The 19,350-nt window shown below is 37.9% G+C and overlaps 6 protein-coding genes and 1 non-coding gene across 7 annotated transcripts; 2 read left to right on the top strand and 5 right to left on the bottom strand.

The window, feature by feature from the left end:
• Nucleotides 1-91: 91 nt before the first annotated feature.
• MAG2 (RING-type E3 ubiquitin transferase MAG2) lies at nucleotides 92-2,104 on the bottom strand (the record flags this gene model as incomplete). The annotated part of the gene is made up of 1 exon (XM_033912265.1): nucleotides 92-2,104. One exon carries the CDS (start codon nucleotides 2,102-2,104, stop codon nucleotides 92-94), a length of 2,013 nt encoding a protein of 670 aa, XP_033768156.1.
• Nucleotides 2,105-2,424: 320 nt separating this feature from the next.
• On the bottom strand, nucleotides 2,425-3,480 carry TDA5 (Tda5p; the record flags this gene model as incomplete). The annotated part of the gene is made up of 2 exons (XM_033912264.1): nucleotides 2,425-3,325; nucleotides 3,401-3,480. The coding sequence occupies 2 exons, from the start codon at nucleotides 3,478-3,480 to the stop codon at nucleotides 2,425-2,427; spliced, it is 981 nt and encodes a 326-aa protein (XP_033768155.1).
• Nucleotides 3,481-3,723: 243 nt separating this feature from the next.
• TUS1 (Rho family guanine nucleotide exchange factor TUS1) lies at nucleotides 3,724-7,647 on the bottom strand (the record flags this gene model as incomplete). Its single annotated transcript, XM_033912263.1, has 1 exon — nucleotides 3,724-7,647. The coding sequence occupies one exon, from the start codon at nucleotides 7,645-7,647 to the stop codon at nucleotides 3,724-3,726; it is 3,924 nt and encodes a 1,307-aa protein (XP_033768154.1).
• Nucleotides 7,648-9,088: 1,441 nt separating this feature from the next.
• On the top strand, nucleotides 9,089-9,162 carry SPAR_Ltrna20N. The gene has a single exon. It is a non-coding gene; the product is annotated as a tRNA-Asn (tRNA).
• A 469-nt stretch (nucleotides 9,163-9,631) lies between these two features.
• SPP382 (mRNA splicing protein SPP382) lies at nucleotides 9,632-11,758 on the bottom strand (the record flags this gene model as incomplete). Its single annotated transcript, XM_033912262.1, has 1 exon — nucleotides 9,632-11,758. The coding sequence occupies one exon, from the start codon at nucleotides 11,756-11,758 to the stop codon at nucleotides 9,632-9,634; it is 2,127 nt and encodes a 708-aa protein (XP_033768153.1).
• A 222-nt stretch (nucleotides 11,759-11,980) lies between these two features.
• Nucleotides 11,981-13,234, top strand: ATG17 (protein kinase regulatory subunit ATG17; the record flags this gene model as incomplete). The annotated part of the gene is made up of 1 exon (XM_033912261.1): nucleotides 11,981-13,234. The coding sequence occupies one exon, from the start codon at nucleotides 11,981-11,983 to the stop codon at nucleotides 13,232-13,234; it is 1,254 nt and encodes a 417-aa protein (XP_033768152.1).
• Nucleotides 13,235-13,500: 266 nt separating this feature from the next.
• On the bottom strand, nucleotides 13,501-19,299 carry DCK1 (guanine nucleotide exchange factor DCK1; the record flags this gene model as incomplete). The annotated part of the gene is made up of 1 exon (XM_033912260.1): nucleotides 13,501-19,299. One exon carries the CDS (start codon nucleotides 19,297-19,299, stop codon nucleotides 13,501-13,503), a length of 5,799 nt encoding a protein of 1,932 aa, XP_033768151.1.
• Nucleotides 19,300-19,350: the final 51 nt, after the last annotated feature.

The raw sequence follows: 19,350 nt of genomic DNA, 5'->3' as shown, positions 1-19,350 counted from the left end.
AAGATATAGAGTTCGATTTTGAAATGATGTAGAAGAGATACTCCCACACTTTTGGATTGGAAAGAGACTTTTAAGCAACGCATGCTGTAACCTAACCTAAGGCTTGATGATTACTGCTGAATAGCATGACTTTCCCTTTTTTCTTCTTGCCCCTTTTACCATTACTTGTAGGAGGAAAATTTGTCGAGTGCGTGGGATCGGAGTTACCTTCCTGCCTCATTCGCTGCAATAACATGTCTTGGAATTCTTTGTTCTCCTTTGACGCTTTTTCGTCTTCTGTCACTGCAATTGATGTTCCCCAAATTGTTCTTTCTGTATGAGAAGGCAATTTCTTTTGGGGTACAGAGGAGGCATTTGTTGGTGGACCCAGCTTGGAAATTCCTAAGGAGCTGAAGGGTACAGGAGAGTTTACAATGGACTCATAATGGGTAGTCATCTGTACAGAATCTTCAAACTGAAGAGAGTTGCCATTTTCCTTTCTGTAGAACTCGGCATGTTCTTGTTCCAACCTTTTTTCATATAGCTTTTTTTCCTTGTCTTCCTTTTGCTTTTTCATTGTGAACTTTCTTCGACGTTGTTTTAGCTCATGAACAAACTGTTCGTATATATTTTTGGGAAGGAACGGTATTTTACGCCAGTCCAAGTCTAAAAGGGCAATTTCAGTGCCGATCGGAAGATGGCTAATGTACTTGTAGCGGCGAATCAATTGTTCCGTTACCACGGTGTCATAATGTATGTTTTCTATCGTCGTCTCCATGCTTTCTGGAAACTTGGAATAACAGTGGAAAATAGTCAGTAAGATTTTTACATCCAGTGGAGATAAGAAATACTTCGTAGACGATGCCACCAACGTCTGGTAAAAAAAATAAGCAGACGAATCATCATATTTAGTCAAGAGATCGTCATCAAAATGGAAATTATTCAAACCACTGTTGATATCGTTAGAAAGCGGGCTCATATCGGTGGTTGCCGCCAGTAGCGTCGAAATTTGATCATTGATATTCTCAATTGACTGCTTAACGAATTTTCCACTATCATTGTAAATGGCCTTGTCAATTTCATATTGTTCTTGAATAGCCACAATGTCCTTTTGGTAGAGCTCCAAGGAATAAGATACGCCACATTTCATAATGTGCGCATAATGCTTTATCGATCCTAAGCTTGCGGGAGGAAAGTTTCCGCATTTCAGCGGGTCTAAATGCAAAGCCACCGGTAAAGGTAGTAGTGAACCGTGTGGTTTGCACATCAGTTGTAAGTTTACTGTGGCACCGGGTTCAGGTTTTTGATTCAACCTGGTTACATCAAAGTCGTCTTCATAAAGGACAGGCTTGACCCTTTTAGGGCCAATAATACTTCCACAAAGCGGACATTCTTTATACTTCTTTTTCTTTGAGTATCCAGTCTCTTTATTTTTAATGGTTTCTTCAATGGAAAAAAAGTTCAAGAGACAACTAAGACAGAAAATGTGGCCACAAGTAACCATTCTGGGAGCCACCGGTTCCTCACTAAGACAAATGGAGCAATTCTGACCCTTTGGTACTATGACTCTTAGAATCTTTTCTTGATCGACCGGAACGTTCGGGTCACTGCTTTGCTCTGGGTAGTCAAAACGATCATCTACCAAAAGACGGTAATTGACATTGACAAATGTGTCGCCATGCAAATGCACATGCTCATCGCGTCTCCTATTTGATTTCTTACTGGAAGAAGACCTACTTTTTTCCCTTTCGACTTCAGGTAACTGGAAATTCAACAAATGATTAATGGAAACCTGAGTTTTCCTGCCTCGTAATTTGAAGTTACCACCAAGAATTTCCTCCTGGATAGACAAATCTATATCTTGATCACTAATCTTAGTACTCGTCTCCTTATAAGACGCTCTTGGTCTCTGTTGTTTGTTACTTTTCCTGCGGCCTTCCCGGTGATAATTATGTGCATTATCTCTTCCGTTAGAGACCTTGTTCACTGGCTTCTTCTTTCTCACCGGATTCCCTTTATTGCTTGAAACTGCTTGTTTACCACAGTTGCTGGGAGCATTTAAGGCGTCCATCTCGGAACCGCCACTGCTACCACTTGCCTTCTTCTGCATCTCTGGTTCTACCATCAAAAGTATTAAGATTAGTAACAGATTACACTACTATATCTTTGTTTATCAGTGCACCGCAGTCCACATCAAACAGTGTTTACGATATAGCTTATGCCTCTACACGTGGCTTGTCAGAAGTGTTTATTAATGTTTGCTTCATCACCTTTTTTTGAACCGGCCCTGAACGAGCACTTTTCAAAGCAAATTAATGCTTCAAAAATAAGAGCAACGGTTTTCAGGGCGTGCATAATCGTGTAATTACAAAGAAAATATAAGCAAACACTAAGCCTGCCCACTTGCATTCATCTATAAATATCATATTTACTGTGTATAGCCTTCTACTCGTCCGGAAGACAGCAATCTATACAAGTGAAGCTTCTCACAGTGCGCTGTAGCGAATAAGGTATGCACATCAAGAGATGAGCAAAACTACAATAAAAGGGCTCATTCAATTGTCCTCTTTGACCTGATTCGCAACAGCTGACTATTCTGGCAGCTAAAGTATCAATATCAATTACAGGAGCAAAGAATTGGCGTGGTGGCTTAAATCCTGCAAACATTTCTGTATTCAGTTGCCCTGGGGTCACCAGTAGCGTTCTGATATTTCTTACGCCTTCATTTTGCAATTCAAAACTATACGACTGATGAAAGGCTATCAATGCTGCCTTGCTCGCCGCATAAGCTGCTACTTTGGCCGGCGTCAATATACCCAAAATGCTTGCAATATTGATGATATAGCATTGTCTAGTCGAGCGTCTACTGGGTGCCAATTCCTGAATGAACTGGAGTGGTGCAAATGTGTTTATCTTAAACACTTTGTCAAGATTTTCACGTTTGATGCGGTTGAATCCGGTGAAGTTTGCCCTTACTCCAGCATTATTCACAATCAACCGGATTTCACTTTTGTACTTTCTTTTCAATAAATTCAGTAATGCTGTAACCTCTTCATCATCGCTCAGGTCGCAGATTAGATCTTTCACGCGAGGATCTCTTACTGGCGATGGACATATGTCGACGTTCAAGATGGTCAGGTTGCTGTAATCTTGTAGGAGTTGAAATACTATGGCCCGGCCAAGCCCCTTACTTCCTCCAGTCACAAGAACTATGCCATTTTTAAATTCATGAAGACTCTTCCAGGTGATCTGTCCGGAACGTTTTATATAGGAATTGGCAATGAGAAAAGCATTTATCAGTAGTGTGTAGACTGTTAAACAAATGCTTGTTGAGTCACTGAGAGATCTAGATCAATTCGTAATGTTAGTATAAAAAAACATGCCGTTTCTAACTTAATGCCCTCTTTTCTAACTTACATACCGTCTCAATACAAGAGATACCAGAAGTGGATAGCGCAGTAGCGGCAGAACTATCCAATGACACAAACAGTCTATATTCATCACCAGGACTCCACTTTTCTTTTACAGCCGTATTTTCACATACTAATATATCTATTCTATTGGCTTTAAAGCACTACGTGTTACGTCGTTAATGTAACACTGAGGGTAACCTGTTATTTAAGATCATATGAACGAAGAGAATAATGGTGAGAGTGACTGCAAATAGCATAATTATTGAATTATATTCTTATTGATTTATATTATTACAACGATATTTACCATTAAAAGTGTCTATATCTTATATTATTGGTGATCTGCCATGGTTACAGGGTTGCACGCAACCAATAGTTGTCTATTAAGTATATTCGGATGACTCAATGCAAGAATTGTTTTCTCCCTCCTTTCTGAACTAGCCAGCTTTATCTTTTTTCCTTTGATGATCTGGATGGGGACTAATTCGCCTAGGTCCTGCTCAACATTTTTTAAGTCATAAATCTGTATCAAATTATCGCCAACAAGAATCAAATGATTACCATGGAAGCTCGCCCCTGTACAACAAAAGTCAAGTAGGAGAATATCCTTTCTCCAATCAGACATCTCACCGTAGCAATTTATTTTCACTACGGCTTCGTCATAGACTAAGGCAAAGAATCTAGACTGTGATATTTGAAAAAAATTCACCGGTATAGCCTTGCAAGTAGCAATATCCTTTTTTGCTTCTTCAGTAAGCGATTCTATGGAGGGGCGCTTCTTGGAGTCTATAACATTTTTGAATGGTAAATTATTCAAATGAGGATGCCTCAAGTGCGCCATCATTTCTTTATCATTCAAAAAAGATGGTAAGACTATTCCGTTATCCTCGAATGAATCTTGATAAAGTATGACTGTTTTCTTTGTACAAACCGCAAAACTTTTCCTGAATATGGCAATATCCTCAATTTCGTTATTCAGAATGTTATTACTTGAACTTGGAAGCTTATACTCCTTGTAGAATTTAAAATATTTTACTTTATTTGTCAATTGATCAAATTCTGGTGTTAATATAACTATCTTCCCCTTTCTTTCAAAAAATAAATGCTTGGAATTACCGAAATCATCAGCAATTTTGAAGAACCTTACCTTATCTCTAATTACTATTCCCGCAATGAACTTTTCATCTGCCGGGGTTTTTTGCGCCAGGCAACGGCTCACCACAGTTGAGATACTAAAATAGCATAGCTTCCTGTTATCCAATACAAACAAAAGTCCCAGCTTAACATTAGCTTCCATTCTTTTGACGTCGTTTAATTCTAATATTTTAACAAAGCCATTACTGTAATCGTCTCTAAATTTCACATGGACACCGTCGGTTGTAGCCACAAATAGGTAAATTCTACCCTCAAATTTGACATCTTCACAACAAAGAATCCGCGTTGTCTTACTCCATGAGCATGAATCCTGGTCCACTTTTTCAGCATAAGCTTTGAGCGCTACGTCGATTTCTGATCCTTCTGGAGCTACAGGTAGATTTACCGGCGCATCCTTGTCGAAGTACGCAAATTCAGAGCTCAACACTGTGAATTCAAAGGCATTTAAATCGTGATTTTCAGCATTCCTTTTAAAAGATTCCATGATAGCGTCAATCCATTGGTTAAGTACTTCTACACTTCCTGTAAAAAATTTGAACGATTCACCTGTGGCTGTGTTTCTGATCTTAAATGAAAATTCATCAGTGTTTGGATTCGCATTAGAAATCTCAGTGTTACTCGTTTTCCTATCTCCGTACGTCGTTGACATGTGATTTCCAGAACTTTTCAGTAAAGGCCTCATGGAACTAATCGGCGTTGAGAAATTATGCATTGGAGATTTGTGTTCTCTTTGAGAGTAGTTTCTCAGAGGTTGTTTATTTGTTTCTGGAATTCTCCTCTTCTCGAGACTTAAATAATCTATAGGGATAGGTCTTTCGATAAGCTTATATTTTTGAGATTCCCCTTTACTTATTTCCTCTGTGATTAGCAAGCAATTGTCCAATAATGCGATATACACCGGGGTTGGATCCAGCCATAAATCCCTCTTTTTGTAAACAGTCCCAGATAGTACCAGCTTCCTTTCCGGATAAGTTAGGCCAAGGGCCAGTTTATCCTGAATGGCACCACCGTCATTTACATTGGTACTGCCACCGACGTTCACATAACTTGTTGCATTACTACTATTAGTACTTAATACTAACTGTTTCGAAAATCTTACGAGTTTCCTATGGTCAATTGCTAATCCATGTACCCGATTGACCTCAAAGTTCAACTTTTCAACATCCTTAATTACTATTTTCAGGTATTCATAATCTTCCATGGAAGGATCTGTATTCTTCAATATCGAGCGCAAAGTTACAGGCATGTTCTGCAGAGACTTGAAAAATCCCCCAAAGAATATAACGTCATGATACATCTTCGATCTTGTAATTTCAACCGAATTGTCAATTTCCTTAAGCCATGCAACAAATCTTGTCTTTTTCTTTTTCTCCCACATTATTATTTCGTGTACTGTTGCCATAGCCTTCGCATAGTTCAAATATATATTCTTTGCTTCACCACACCATTTTGAATAAATTTTTCCAATGCCATCAATAAACTTACCTCTTGTTTTCAACTTCCAAAATATTGGCGTCAAAAGAAATTCAGTATGTAATTGTATGAGAGGTTCGAAGATGTCAAATGCCAATGCCTTGAACTCAGGCTCATCTGGAAGTAGGGATTTGTCGAATCGTTTCCCATAGATTTCCACAGCGGCAGTGGCCATATTCAAGGATCTTTCTTCTAAGATAATTAAGTCGAATATAAAACTTTGTCTCTGTACTTCACGAGGATTGATTTCTGCTAAATCATCTGGGGTCAGGTGCCAGTATTCTGTCCAAAGTCCAACAGATTTATTTATGATTTCAGAAAGTTTTATTTCTTTTCTAAAGCCAGAGCTTTGTCCATGTGTACACATATTGGAATAACAAATCAAGGAATTGTTAGAACCATAAGTATTATCGATGAATGAATAGCACGGCAATAGCTCGGAAAAGATACCAGCAATATCCAGGCCCCCCACAACTACGGCTACCTCTTCATCGTTAATGATATCAAATCTTACTGCTTTCTGAGTGATAAGCGAAGCCATAATATTATCCACATTTGAGTCTATTGTATCTTGGTCGAAATTCGTAGGCATTTGAAACTCTAAGAGCAATTGAACTATTTGGAAAAGATCGATTTTTGTGAAAACACATTCATTATACCATTCAAAATAAACTTTCAAAATCCACTCATAAATGGCAGATAGTTGGTAAACATTATCACACTGATAAAGCTTGTGCTCATCGATTGATTGGATTGAAAACGGTTGTGTCGGTGCAGTAATGCTTGGTGCTAATTCTAATGGCTTGGCTCCCAGTAAAGAGTTAAAACTACTTTGCCTAGCATTTGAGTTATTAAAAGTATAATCTGAATCAGAATAAACACTTTCTAGGGTTTCTGATACTCGGCTATGCCCACTTATATTTCTGGATGTTGATAGAGGCGGTGGTGGCTTCGTAAAAAATTCTGAGTCTTCCTCGTCAAAAGGAGATAGTAAAAGGGTAGTAGTGGAAGGAATTGGGGGTAAAGCTTTTTCTCTTTCATGGCACCGGAGGTCTGATTCATCAGAGAACTGAGCCTGCAATTTGCCACCATCTGTTGGAGATTTAAAAGAATGTGAACTAAAACCATTCACAAACGGTGATTTCAAGATCCTGGAATGGTTAGACATGTAATCCACATGATGCCGTTCCTCTAAGTCTCCTACAAAGGGTAGTTTATTAGGCGATCTTTCCCGGGACCGAGATCTGGGAGAAGCCACCGGTGAGTCTATGCGTATTGATTCAGTAGAATTCAAAAGGGGTGGTGGTGGCGGTGGCCGTCTTTCCTTAACATACTTCGTTGATTTAGGTGTAGATTCTGAAGAGCTAGTACCGTTCCCCCTGACATGATGTTTCGATGTAAAGGCAAAGGCCTGAGGGACTGGACTTTGGAACTGCTGGGTATCGCTGATTGGCGTCCAGCCAATTGAGATGTTGTCTGTTCCATTATCAGAATCATCTAAAAAGGAGTTCCTCGTATTCAATGGTGGCAGTTTTGGCAATTCAATGCTCTTACGCTGGCTTTCGTGACGACTTACTCGTTTTTCTGGTGTCCGTTCAAGGGGAGAACTCTTATTATATCGATACATGTTGATTTGCTGCGTTCAATATGTTTCTTTGTTTAGTTGTTTTATTCGAAATGGTATCGATTAATTGTTCATCACAGTGGCTGGTGCGGGGTATATAGAACCACTAAAGCCTCCAGCAATAATATTTGAATGAATACTGATGCAAGTAATGGAGTTTAAACAATATATTGCGCGCTGACATTTTCGAGCATTTGTTTACTTAAACGATGTGTTAACGTTTTCTTCAAATGATTTATATTGCGGCCCATGCGACGAGTCGATATGAACAATAGAAAAATCTTAAGAAGCTGTAAGCAAAAACAACTTCAAATAGTTACGGCGCAGAAACTGCTCCATATGGAAGCTGTGAGATTACAGATTTATCATCAAGACTCAGCTAATTCACCCCTATATCAGGATAAAATATTCAGATGTTAACCAACTTAGTTTTACTAGAGGGAAAGTCTCAAAAAGTTGACGCATGTCCAAATGCATGAGTAACTTTGAAGAAATTTCGACATAACCTCACGTGGACGTTGGTTGTATTTCCAAAATAACTGCTCCTGATACTTTATCTGTGTAAAGGTACGGTTTTTTTACTCAAAATAGTTGTTATAACGCATACCTATCGCCTATGAAGGCAGTATTTGGGTACCGAATGACGGATTAAGAGATTCATCGTACCTGTTGATTTGTTCCATGCTTTCTCATTTGATTTTCTAACACTAGTTGTGATGTAGAAACTTACGCTACTAGCTAAAACATTTGTTACGGTTTTGCGGGTTGATAGTGGCAATAAACTATAACGTACATAACAAGACCTGCTAAAGCCGCTTCCATAGTAAGTTGGGAAATATTAAATGGTGGTGTTAAATGGGTAATACATATAACAAATATCATAGAATTGGAGAGGTGACATACGAGGAATAGCAGCAAGTTTTCCTACATGTTTATGGTGACGTTACTACTACATTATGACTATTGGCCGTTTTAAAGTTGTACTACTTGTTCAACCGAACCAGGACAAATAAGTAAAAAAAAGGGAGTATCAAGTTTGGAGTGTACATAATGAGCAAAAGCGAAAATGCCTCCTTTTGGAGATGTGCTTGTTATATCGAGATGCGGTTGAGTACAAATAATTTCATGCTACGGTTGAATGAATTATAATTAAACTGTGAGACTTTTTTGAGAAACCGCATTAGCGAGAGTGCATTTTTAAGCGTTGTAGGGACAATTAACTGCTCTTCTGATGGTAGATACCGAGGTGCGTCTATCAGGATTTACAACCGCACATTAGAAGGTGCCGAAATAGTTCCAGAATGCAGTGGTGCGCTTCAATTAGAGCTAGGTGGCGCACATGTAGCGATTTTCAAACATAAATAATTGAACATGAACTATTGGCAGCTATTACATTTCTATCATTTTTTATATCTTCATATCTCGGCATATATCGGAAATAAAAGACTCCATGGCCAAGTTGGTTAAGGCGTGCGACTGTTAATCGCAAGATCGTGAGTTCAACCCTCACTGGGGTCGTTAATTTTCTTCAATCACTTTTTTTAGTGAATTCAGCGCCATAAGGTAGTCATGGAATAAATGAGTATCAAGTGAGTTGGCCCCTTCATTTGGGGTTAATATATATCGGAAATCCGACTATTTCCACTCCGTCTTAGAAAACAACAGCTGCATTTGTTTTTGGCAAAAAAATGCTATTTGATTCCATCCAAAATTCGTTTCCATCCGCTTCAGCTCTTATCAGCTCATTACAAGACTCTCTAGCGAAATACAAAAGTTTAACTGATATATTTTGAAAATGATCTCAGGGACAGAATACTAACATTTATCAAATAGAGAGATTTGATTGGCCCTGCTTTGAATTAATTCACTGTGTAAAAAGATGGTGGTTTAATTATTATTTATTTCGACGAAACAACGCCATCAATTAATTTTTTCGATATTAATCTGAAAATATTCCTGACTTCATCTCTTTTATATAAGTACTTCCCTAGAGGTTAAGAGCCCATAAATAAATTGGTTTAAAGGTCCCAGTAGAATCCTCCACCCAAAGAATGTCGTGTTTTAAAGCAACTTCCACTGTCTTCCTCCCGTTTCGGATCTCAAATAAAGGAACTATACAATCTCGATCTCTTCCATATGGCAGTTGAGTATACCTATTCGGTATTTTGCTGATCAAGTACCCTTTTTCCAAACAGTAGTCTTCCACCACATCTTTAAAAGAACTGCCAACTTTCGCAAGCGGAATATTTTGTATACTATAAGTAGGCACCTGTTCAAGTCTATTGATATCGTCGATCACCTGTGTTTCCATCAAGTTTCGTAAACCTAGTCTCAGATCGAAATCTTCATCCAGTGTAGATTTATCAATGTGGAGTCTATCAGACATGGCAAATATAGTATAACTTTTTCTGACCTCCAATAGTTCCATTCCTGTTGGTAAAGAGTCTTCAAATACCGTATTCATCAGCCAATTAAGCCACCATTTTGACTTATGCAAGTCCTTCACTGTACTATAAAGATGCCATTGATAAAGGATTTTGTTTATATTATTGAAAGTTCCCCGTACCATCAATTCATACTGTTTCGGATGAAAATAATGGGTATAACTCCTCAGTTTTTTCATAAAGTAGAAGAATCCAGAATCTTTTTCTCCCTCTTCTTGTTTTTCCTTCCAATCCTCTAGCTCAAATATAGGCTCGTTATGTCTTTCCCATAACTCATCCAGAAATTTAGGAAGAAACTCCTTACATAAAATTCTGTAATACCTTTTTTCACAGATGAGTTCTCTAATAAATATAATATTAGCATTAGTGATACAAAATGATTCCCTGTGGTACCAATTTTTACAGTAAGTAAGAAATTTCGCTTCAATCTTGTTCACGATTTTTTCTTTGACTTTATCATCAATCAGGACCATAAAATCCAAGACCCATACTCTTGGTGAAACATGTCCTTCTTGATCGTAAAGTTCCCAATTATCCAGTGCCTGTAACAGCTTTGGATAGATAAATTCCTCCATAATATGCTCCCTACACTCAATAAAATTTAACGCTTGTTCGAAATCCAGCAGTAAGGTAATAGTACTGGCGATTTTAGATTTAGTCAAATCAAACCCTTTCCAGAATTTTTCAAGTTTGGGATATATTATTTTAAATATTGTTGTTTGTGTCCTGTTCAAAAATTTCGACGCCGTATCCATCCTATACGTCAGCAGCTCTATAATATGTGTTAATTCATTAAGTACGTCACTTGAGTTTTCTAAATGATCCACATCTAATTCTATTAATAACTCTTTGCTCAATAAGGTGGACGTTAACCTGTCTATGAGCTCGTCATCGGATAATTTTAAAATAGTACTGATCTTATCAAACAAGGAGATATGGCCACTTTCGTCCCTCAAAGTAACTTCCAACTCGGAAAGGAGCCTCTGTTGCCCATCATATTCTCTGATTTGCACTTCTAACGGAGAGGTGCGCTGACGAATAGTTTCCAAACTTCTTTCAATACCTAGCAGTTCTTGCAATGACTCCACAAACGCGTCCTTTTTCGACTTTGGTACTGTATTTAGAAGATCTAGTTCTTTTAAGATCTTATCAGGTAATTGTACCCCTGCTATCCTCAACTCTCTCAGCGTCTGTACTATAGTCATATCGCCACTATCATGTAACAGACGTTCGCCTAAAATTTCGGTGGAGGTTTTATTGAATTTGACTTGTTCTACTCCTTCCACCACCTCATCACCAGAGCTCAAGCGATCCTCATCTTCACTGTCATAGCTATTGGTGATGGTTTTTGAAAACATTCCTAGACCGGCATTATGCATAGGTCGGCTTTGAGTTTCTATTGGTGTAGCTATACCGGAACCGTCCTTCCCAAGCCCTTTTCCCGCAACATATCCCATCTTCGAAAGCAACTTCGCCCCAATACCGTATGTCTTTGTCAATTTTGAGATCATTGGGACGCTACCATTACTCGTTTTCAAGGCATCATTGGCGTATGCCGTGTCACTACCTATGACTGATTCATCATCTTCCTCATCGCTATAATTATAGGGATCGACTCTTCTTTTTTTGAAAAAGGACTTTTCATCTGTGTTCGAATTCGATTCCTCCATGTTTCAACGTAGTGAGGTTGAAGTTTTTTGTTCTCTCTTGCTCATATTGCCGTCGAAATTAGGAATTTTGTTATTGTTTTAATAAAATGTAAATACTAGATACGCGCTCTATGGCCCAGAATTAAAAATTGCAAGATATCCCTAACTTGATAATTATTTGAAAGTAACATAAATCTACAATAAATTGACAGTGTGAGAATAATATCAAACTACTTGATACCTATGAACGAAGGAGATGTTACAAAGTTTGTTAATAATGCTAGAAAAACGTTGACCGATGCTCAACTTTTATGTTCAAGTGCTAATTTAAGGATCGTAGATATTAAAAAAAAATTGTCGTCTTGGCAGTTGAGTATTTCAAAGCTCAATTTTCTAATTGTTGGCCTCAGACAGCAAGGAAAGTTTCTTTATGCTATTTTAAGGGAAGGTATTGGGAAGAAGCTAATTCAGAAACAATGGAATCAAGTTATCCTAGTGGTCCTGGTTGATGAGATGAATTACTGGCAACACGAAATCACTTCTAAAGTAAAAAGGTTGGATGGTATAGTAAACGAGTTAATCATGACAGATAAAGATAATACAGATCCCTCCAAATTAGGGGACTACATCTCGAGGGACAACGTTGACTTATTGCATGACAAACTGAAGGAGGTACCAGTGATTCAGCGTCAAATTGAAAACATTAAGCTTCAATACGAGAATATGGTTAGGAAAGTTAACAAGGAGCTGATCGATACCAAATTAACGGGCATAACCCAAAGATTCCAAAGTAAATTTGGCATAGATAAGCTGATGGAAACAAATGTGGCAGAGCAGTTCAGCAAGGAACTGACGGATCTTGAAAAAGATTTAGCGGAAATAATGAATTCATTGACACAGCATTTTGACAAGACACTACTGTTACAAGACAAAAAAATTGATAACGAAGAACGTGAGGACTTGTTTAAGGTGGTACAAGGTGACGATCAAGAATTATACAACATATCTAAAACCCTGCATGAGATAATTGACGATGTGGACAAATCAATACTCAACTTGGGTCAATTCTTACAAACAAAAATAAACGAAAAGACTGAAATACACAGCGAAGTTTCTGAAATAATAGATGATTTCAATCGAAATCTAGAATATTTATTAATCTTTAAAGATATTTCCAATCTCATTGACACCTTCAAGAATTCCTGTAGACAAGATATTCAAACAACAAAGGAACTTTGTGAATTTTATGATAATTTTGAAGAGAGCTACGGTAATTTGGTTCTGGAAGCAAAGCGGAGAAAGGAAGTGGCAAACAGGATGAAAACTATCTTGAAAGATTGCGAAAAACAATTACAGAATTTGGATGCCCAAGACCAGGAAGAACGTCAGAATTTTATAGCGGAAAACGGAACTTACCTTCCTGAGACAATCTGGCCCAGTAAAATTGACGATTTTTCTTCCTTATACACACTAAATTACGACGTTAAGGATCCTTAGACAAGGGAGGGGGGACGATACAGTGCAATAGTTCATTAATTTTATCCACAATATGCCAATTCCTTATCATTTCAGGAGTATTTGAAGGAGAACTGAGGCAACATGTCACTGTGTTCTTCACTTTGATATGGAAAAAGTATGTCCTCTTTTCGTACAATGTGGCCAATGCCGCCCGAAATAAATGTGTTTACAAATAAAAGCCATGGATGAATAAATAAATGATTACATATGCGTATATTCTATAGTGAACAATTTTGCGACATTTGTTATCCGGAATGTGAGTGATCATACTTGTGTTGTAGCTCAGCGCTGGTATTTGGCTGTGGCCCTGCTAAGAAGGTGCTTGAAGTGCCGGAAGCAATTCCACTTTTATCCAAGCTGCTCGTAGTGGACGAGTGGGATAACGTTCTTGTTAAATATTTTCCAAAAAGTAAACTGTTTGGGCCAAATGAGTCGCTGTGTTCCAATACAAATTGGCTGTGATTGGATCCTGAGGTGTGATGATCCCTTCCAGAAAAGCTTGCCTTTTTATTGGGGTTCTTGGGCGAAATTATTCGAGCGGTAATCATTTTGTTCCTGCCAGGATTGGTCTCGCTGATAGTACGACTATATCTTTCTATTTCTTCAGCAAAATTCTCTTCAAAAAGACGCACTAGAAGGTCATGTGATGGTTTTAGTTCCTTTGACGGTAACAATTCTGCATGCAACGTTAGACAGCGGCCTAATACCGCAACAAGTTCGTCAAAAGCTAGCGTTAGTCTTGCTAAATCCTCAGTACTAAATTGCTTCGATATGGAGGATTCTAGAAAAGCCTTGTACTGTGATATACCTCCATTAACTGGAGCTGATATTGTTCCCGTTATATTCGTAGAAAGCTCACTAAATAGATCGTTCACATCACCGTGGTCTTTCAAAGTTTTATTACACATATTTTCAAGCCCATATAACTCCTGTATCTTAACTTGTAAGGAACGAATTGCATTTTCAAGCGGCGAAAGTTTGCTCTTCGTAATCTTTACAATTTCTGATCTATTCATTAATGTTGGAAAAGTATTCATAGTGTGATATGTATATTCCTCCACCCACAGATCAGTAACTCCTTTTGCGCCTGGCAAACGTCGAGAATTACTGAAGGTCCTCAAATTTCTATTCTCAATGTACATGCGTACTTTGTTGTTGATTGAGCTTTTTTTGTCACTGCTATTGTAGTTATCTGATATACTTAAGCACGGTTCGACGGAAGCCACATGAATGTATTTTCCCATGGGAGGATTCATCAATAACATATCCACTTCTTCTTGTGAGTGTACAATGTTTGATCCATGATAGCTTCGTAAAAGTCTGTCATGCATGGACGTTATGTGTTCAAATGGAAGACCCTCGAAGACGAACGATTTATTTCTCAATGATTTTGGAAAACCAAATCCCATGAAAGAAATTTTAAAATACGTTGGCACCAGTCTATCAATGGACTGTAACCTTGTATAAATACCCGCTATCTGGTCATGTACAAAGGCCAGCCCGTTTAAATCATAATTAATCTCGTCGTACGCTTTAATCAAGTCCTTGTATACAGCTAAAGCTTTCTCTGGTTTTTGGCCCCTCGAAAAGTTTCTTGCGGATTCCTTAAGCAGATATTCCTTTCTCTCAAATGAAGATTGTTCGGGCAACGGCGGAAAGGATATTGCCTCAAGAGTATCATTAGAGTCCCATGCGTATGTACCTGCCAAGAGTTCCAGACTCAAAGCTGCTTGAACAAAGTCTTTTTTCTGAATAAAATGGATAAACAAATCATAAATCATTTTATGGAACAATTCTGGTCTGTTCGCTTCTAGCAAGTACTCAAACATCTCTATGTGGCGTGCAGTTCGATCATCATCAAACTCCTCTTGATTGGGTATTTTGTAGATTTCATTCACAATATGCAAAAAACCAAGTAAATCTCTTAAAAAGTCCATGCAAGGAGGGAAGAAAGTGTCAGAATCCGGAACATGCATCATAAAAAACAAGCAAGAAACAAATCTTTCTAATTCATAGTCATTTAAACGAAGCTTCCCGATTTGGTATGCGCTGAATAGTTCCGGAATACATGCGTTCACTGCTGGTTGCAAGGATCCAAATATCCTCCAAAAATTCAACCCCAATCCCCATAATATTTTGCAACAAATCCTTGTTGCGTCAATATGTCTATGGAAAGCAAAGATAAAAATCTCACGTATCAAAAATTGATTATGAACGAACAGTTCAAATTGGCAATCACTCAAGGCCCCCAAACCATACTTTTTAGCGTAAGTGGCATTATAGTGCCCAGTGGCTAAGGCATCCCAACAGTCATTTAGGATATATGCTGAAATTTTCTTTAGGTCGCCCGATATCAAATAAACAGCCTTACGTGGAGTGATAGCTAACTTTGTCAAGGAGGCACTTTTATGATTTGAAACTAGTAGTATGACTTTTACGTATTCTGCCCAGAGTCGCATATCGACTCGATTTTCAGACTCCTTTGATAAAGAAGGTGAATTATTTTTTATGATGTAGTCCTTGCATAAACTGAGCAATATTAGGGATGATCTTCCTAATAACGCTGATACACCAAGCCACTTCATTCCCGGGAACCAATCTTGTTTAAAAAACAAAAAAACTGTTTTGGTTATTGTGTAAACATGTTCATCCGTGATTTGCCGTGAATAAAAACTGGATTGGAAAAGAGTATCTTTATCGCACAAATTTATGATTTCACTGAAAGATCGATATGAGGCAAACGTTTGTGATGCAATTTTCGCTATTTCACAAATTATGATGGCCAGTTCAAGAAGAACCTCTACAACTACTTCATCATTCACTATGGAATCGACCGGAATATAGTTACATGGTATCTCTTTGGGAAAAAGCACGGTAAAGACTCTTCGAGGCCTCATTAAACGCGCTTTTTTACAGTATCTTCTTAAATGAACGAAGGATTTACATAAATATGGTAGTAATCTTATCAGGTTTCTTTGTAACATGTCAAGTTTGTAATCCTCGATTATTGTAATCAAAACTGAATTAACTAAGCGCAAGGATTCTACATGAAAACGTTTATCATCACCTGGAGCATACGGTGTAAGTACCCATTCAAGGGTTTTAGATAAAAATTGCAACCTCAGTTTATCTACAGATTCCGTAGTGGTTAAATACCTTCGCAAAACCTTCTTGTTAATCAATTTCAACAGGCAAGTAAACTTTGCATTCAAGTACTCTTCTTCTCGAATTGAGAGAGTTTTGGAGTACATTTTTTGATTTATTTCTTTTTCCTGGCAACATTCAAACAATTCGATCGCAAAACGAACCAAGTCGTCCACCTTACAATGATTAGTCATTGTTTCTAGCATAGAGGGAAAGCTTTCTATTAACAAAATTTGGTCCGCCATTATCGGCTCATCAGGAAGCATCAAAAATTTGTGCAAGCTTCTAAAAAACTCCCTGAAATTAGGCATTTCGTCCGAATGAGACGAACCGATTGCCAGTACGATTAGGTATAGAATGGTTCGACAGACAGCTGTTCCTGTTCTAGTCCAAGAAGAATGACTCCTATCAAAGATTATTGTCATATGTTTTATTAGTGTCGGTGCAACATTAGGGCATTCTAACTCCTTTGACAGAACTTTTTTGTATAGCCTATTGAACCAATACCTAGAATTTTCTTGGTGTGTTAACATTAAGTTTAAAAACTTGACGAATTCACTGAATACAATACTGGGTAAACTTGGAGAAAGACCTTTTTTATCAGCAGCTTCATTTACCAATTCAAGAAGCAACAAATAATGTGCTAAAATTGTGTCAAAATGTTTTAGCAAATCTTTAAATGAAACGTTGTTCAGGTTCTTCAATGTAACTGCGTAATGTTTTTTAAGTTGCTGGTCGAATTCAACATTCTTGGTTTGGAGGATCAGGAAATTTGCAATGGCGGGATTGATATTGTATTTCCGACCAAAATATGATGCTTCAAGTTCTAAGTGAATCAAAGGTACTGATTTAGACGACATTATCTGGAATACGGTACCTTTTCTATATTCTATGATTTCGTTCTTTTTCTTGATATGTATGTTTGATTTTGCCATCAAAAATCCGTTCAAATATACGAGCACCCTCAATGTTTCGTCCTCGTTCATGTTCTCTACCCCTTCTATCCTAATTGATTCCCCTATGCTCTCATTCGGGCGCACTGAAACGAATTTCCAGTCCCCAGATCTCTCTTCAAGCTTATTTTTGCAAAACTTCACAGCTTTATTCCTACAGGATATTTGAACCGTAACGTTTTCTATATTTGTATCTGCTGAAGCAAGCCCACAAAGTGACACCCTGCCCAAGCTCAGATAAATTCTCTCTGCTTGACTAAACATGGTATCATAAAAGTATGTGGGAATACATCTTATCGGTACTAAAGACGTGGAGAGTACTTTCTCCGCTTCTTGTTTGCCTATAATTTCCTTTACAGTTACCGATAAAGAAACAGCCCTAGGATTCACAGACACACCTTCCGAAGAATCTTTTATGATTTTATTAATTAAACCGCCCCAACCCAAATCCGTATCTTTTGAAGGATTAAGATGATGCGAATCTGAAGAGTCAGAGCTATAGAGATAAAGATTAAACCTTTGAGCTTTATTTGCAACTGATGGACCGTTATAAAATTTGAACACTGGAGATATGTCAATAACTCCAGCGGCTAAACCCTTTTTCACGTGGTCAATTTTATTCTCAGCGGATGAATTAAACGGAGAAAATGGGGAATGTGAACTTGACTCTTGGGTCGATATATTGTAGGATGAAATCTCCGGAGCAGTTTCTGTTGTAATCGCTATTGTTTCCTTCAGTACTACTACCAAGTATACTTTATTTTTATGCATTATCGTTTCTAAAATGTTTTTGAATAGCATTGCAGGTATTTCATCTAGGGCTGCCTCCATATCGGACGACTTCGTCATGGTAAAAGATTCTGTTAAAACTTCTTCTTTAGTCCTTAAGTATACACAAATAGAAAGATCTTGATATTTGGGATTTGATATGGAGGGATCCCATGCCAGATCTTTCAAGTTAACCAAAATGCTCGACCTAACCGTGCCAAATATTCCGTTAGACGAGGATTCATCCTCAGATTCTACTACAGGTATAGTAGGAAAGCTATTAGTTAAACCACAAAGCATAGAAGATGACACTAAAGTTCTAAGTTTGTCGATCTCGTACGAAAGTAATTCGCCAGTATCAATATCCCTGGCAAAAATTCCTTCAAAACCATATGGATCCGGGTTTCTTGGAGTAGAGTTAGCGATTAGTTTATTCTTCCTGTATGTAGAAGACAAAAACTTTGCGATTTTGGTTCGCAAGGATGTTGCTGCTCTTATCAGGTTGATTTTCTCAGTCTCTGTTGTTAAATTCATAGATAACCGAAATCGTATAGTGTCCAAATCATAATACAGCTTTATCATTTTTCTATATATAGAAAACTCTCCGATTGAGTACATGGAGTAAACATGCGACGAAATAAGAGATAATATAGGACCCATTTCGTCTTTAAAAGACCTCTTTTGGTACCTGAAGAAAGGAAACGGAGGTCTCGGTGTCTTTCTTGGTTTACCAGTTGATATATCATCGGTAGAACTAACATATAGGCTGTCACAAAATGAACGGGACTCACATTCTTTACTAATCAAGGGTTTGAAATCGTCAGCACTGGGCGCTTTAAAAAATGGCATTGTGCTGACAGCCTTTTCGGGTTCAAAGTGAACGAACTTTCTAGGAAAAACTACTACTTTTGGTTTCACGTCTGGCAGAACATCATTCGCTGAATTCATATTCGATATGAATTCTTCAGGAAAAGGTCGTAGACACTGGTACGCTCTGCACCATTTTCTATCCACAGATTCTTCGAAAACGTAAATTTCAGCACCCACATAAACGTTTGCATAGTTACTGTTCTCATATACCAGTTCAGGGTACCGTTGCAAGGGGAGGAAAGATTTGACAAGCACACCATATATTAGCCGATCTGTGGGCAGCCAGCGCTGTGAATCCTGTTGTGACATTGTAATGTTATTCTCCCTGAAAAACACGATTCTTGTTCTATATGACTAATT

Source organism: Saccharomyces paradoxus (genome assembly GCF_002079055.1).
Source record: "Saccharomyces paradoxus strain CBS432 chromosome XII sequence".
Classification (NCBI taxonomy): Eukaryota; Fungi; Ascomycota; class Saccharomycetes; order Saccharomycetales; family Saccharomycetaceae; genus Saccharomyces; species Saccharomyces paradoxus.
This window is presented reverse-complemented; position numbering and strand designations above follow the sequence as displayed.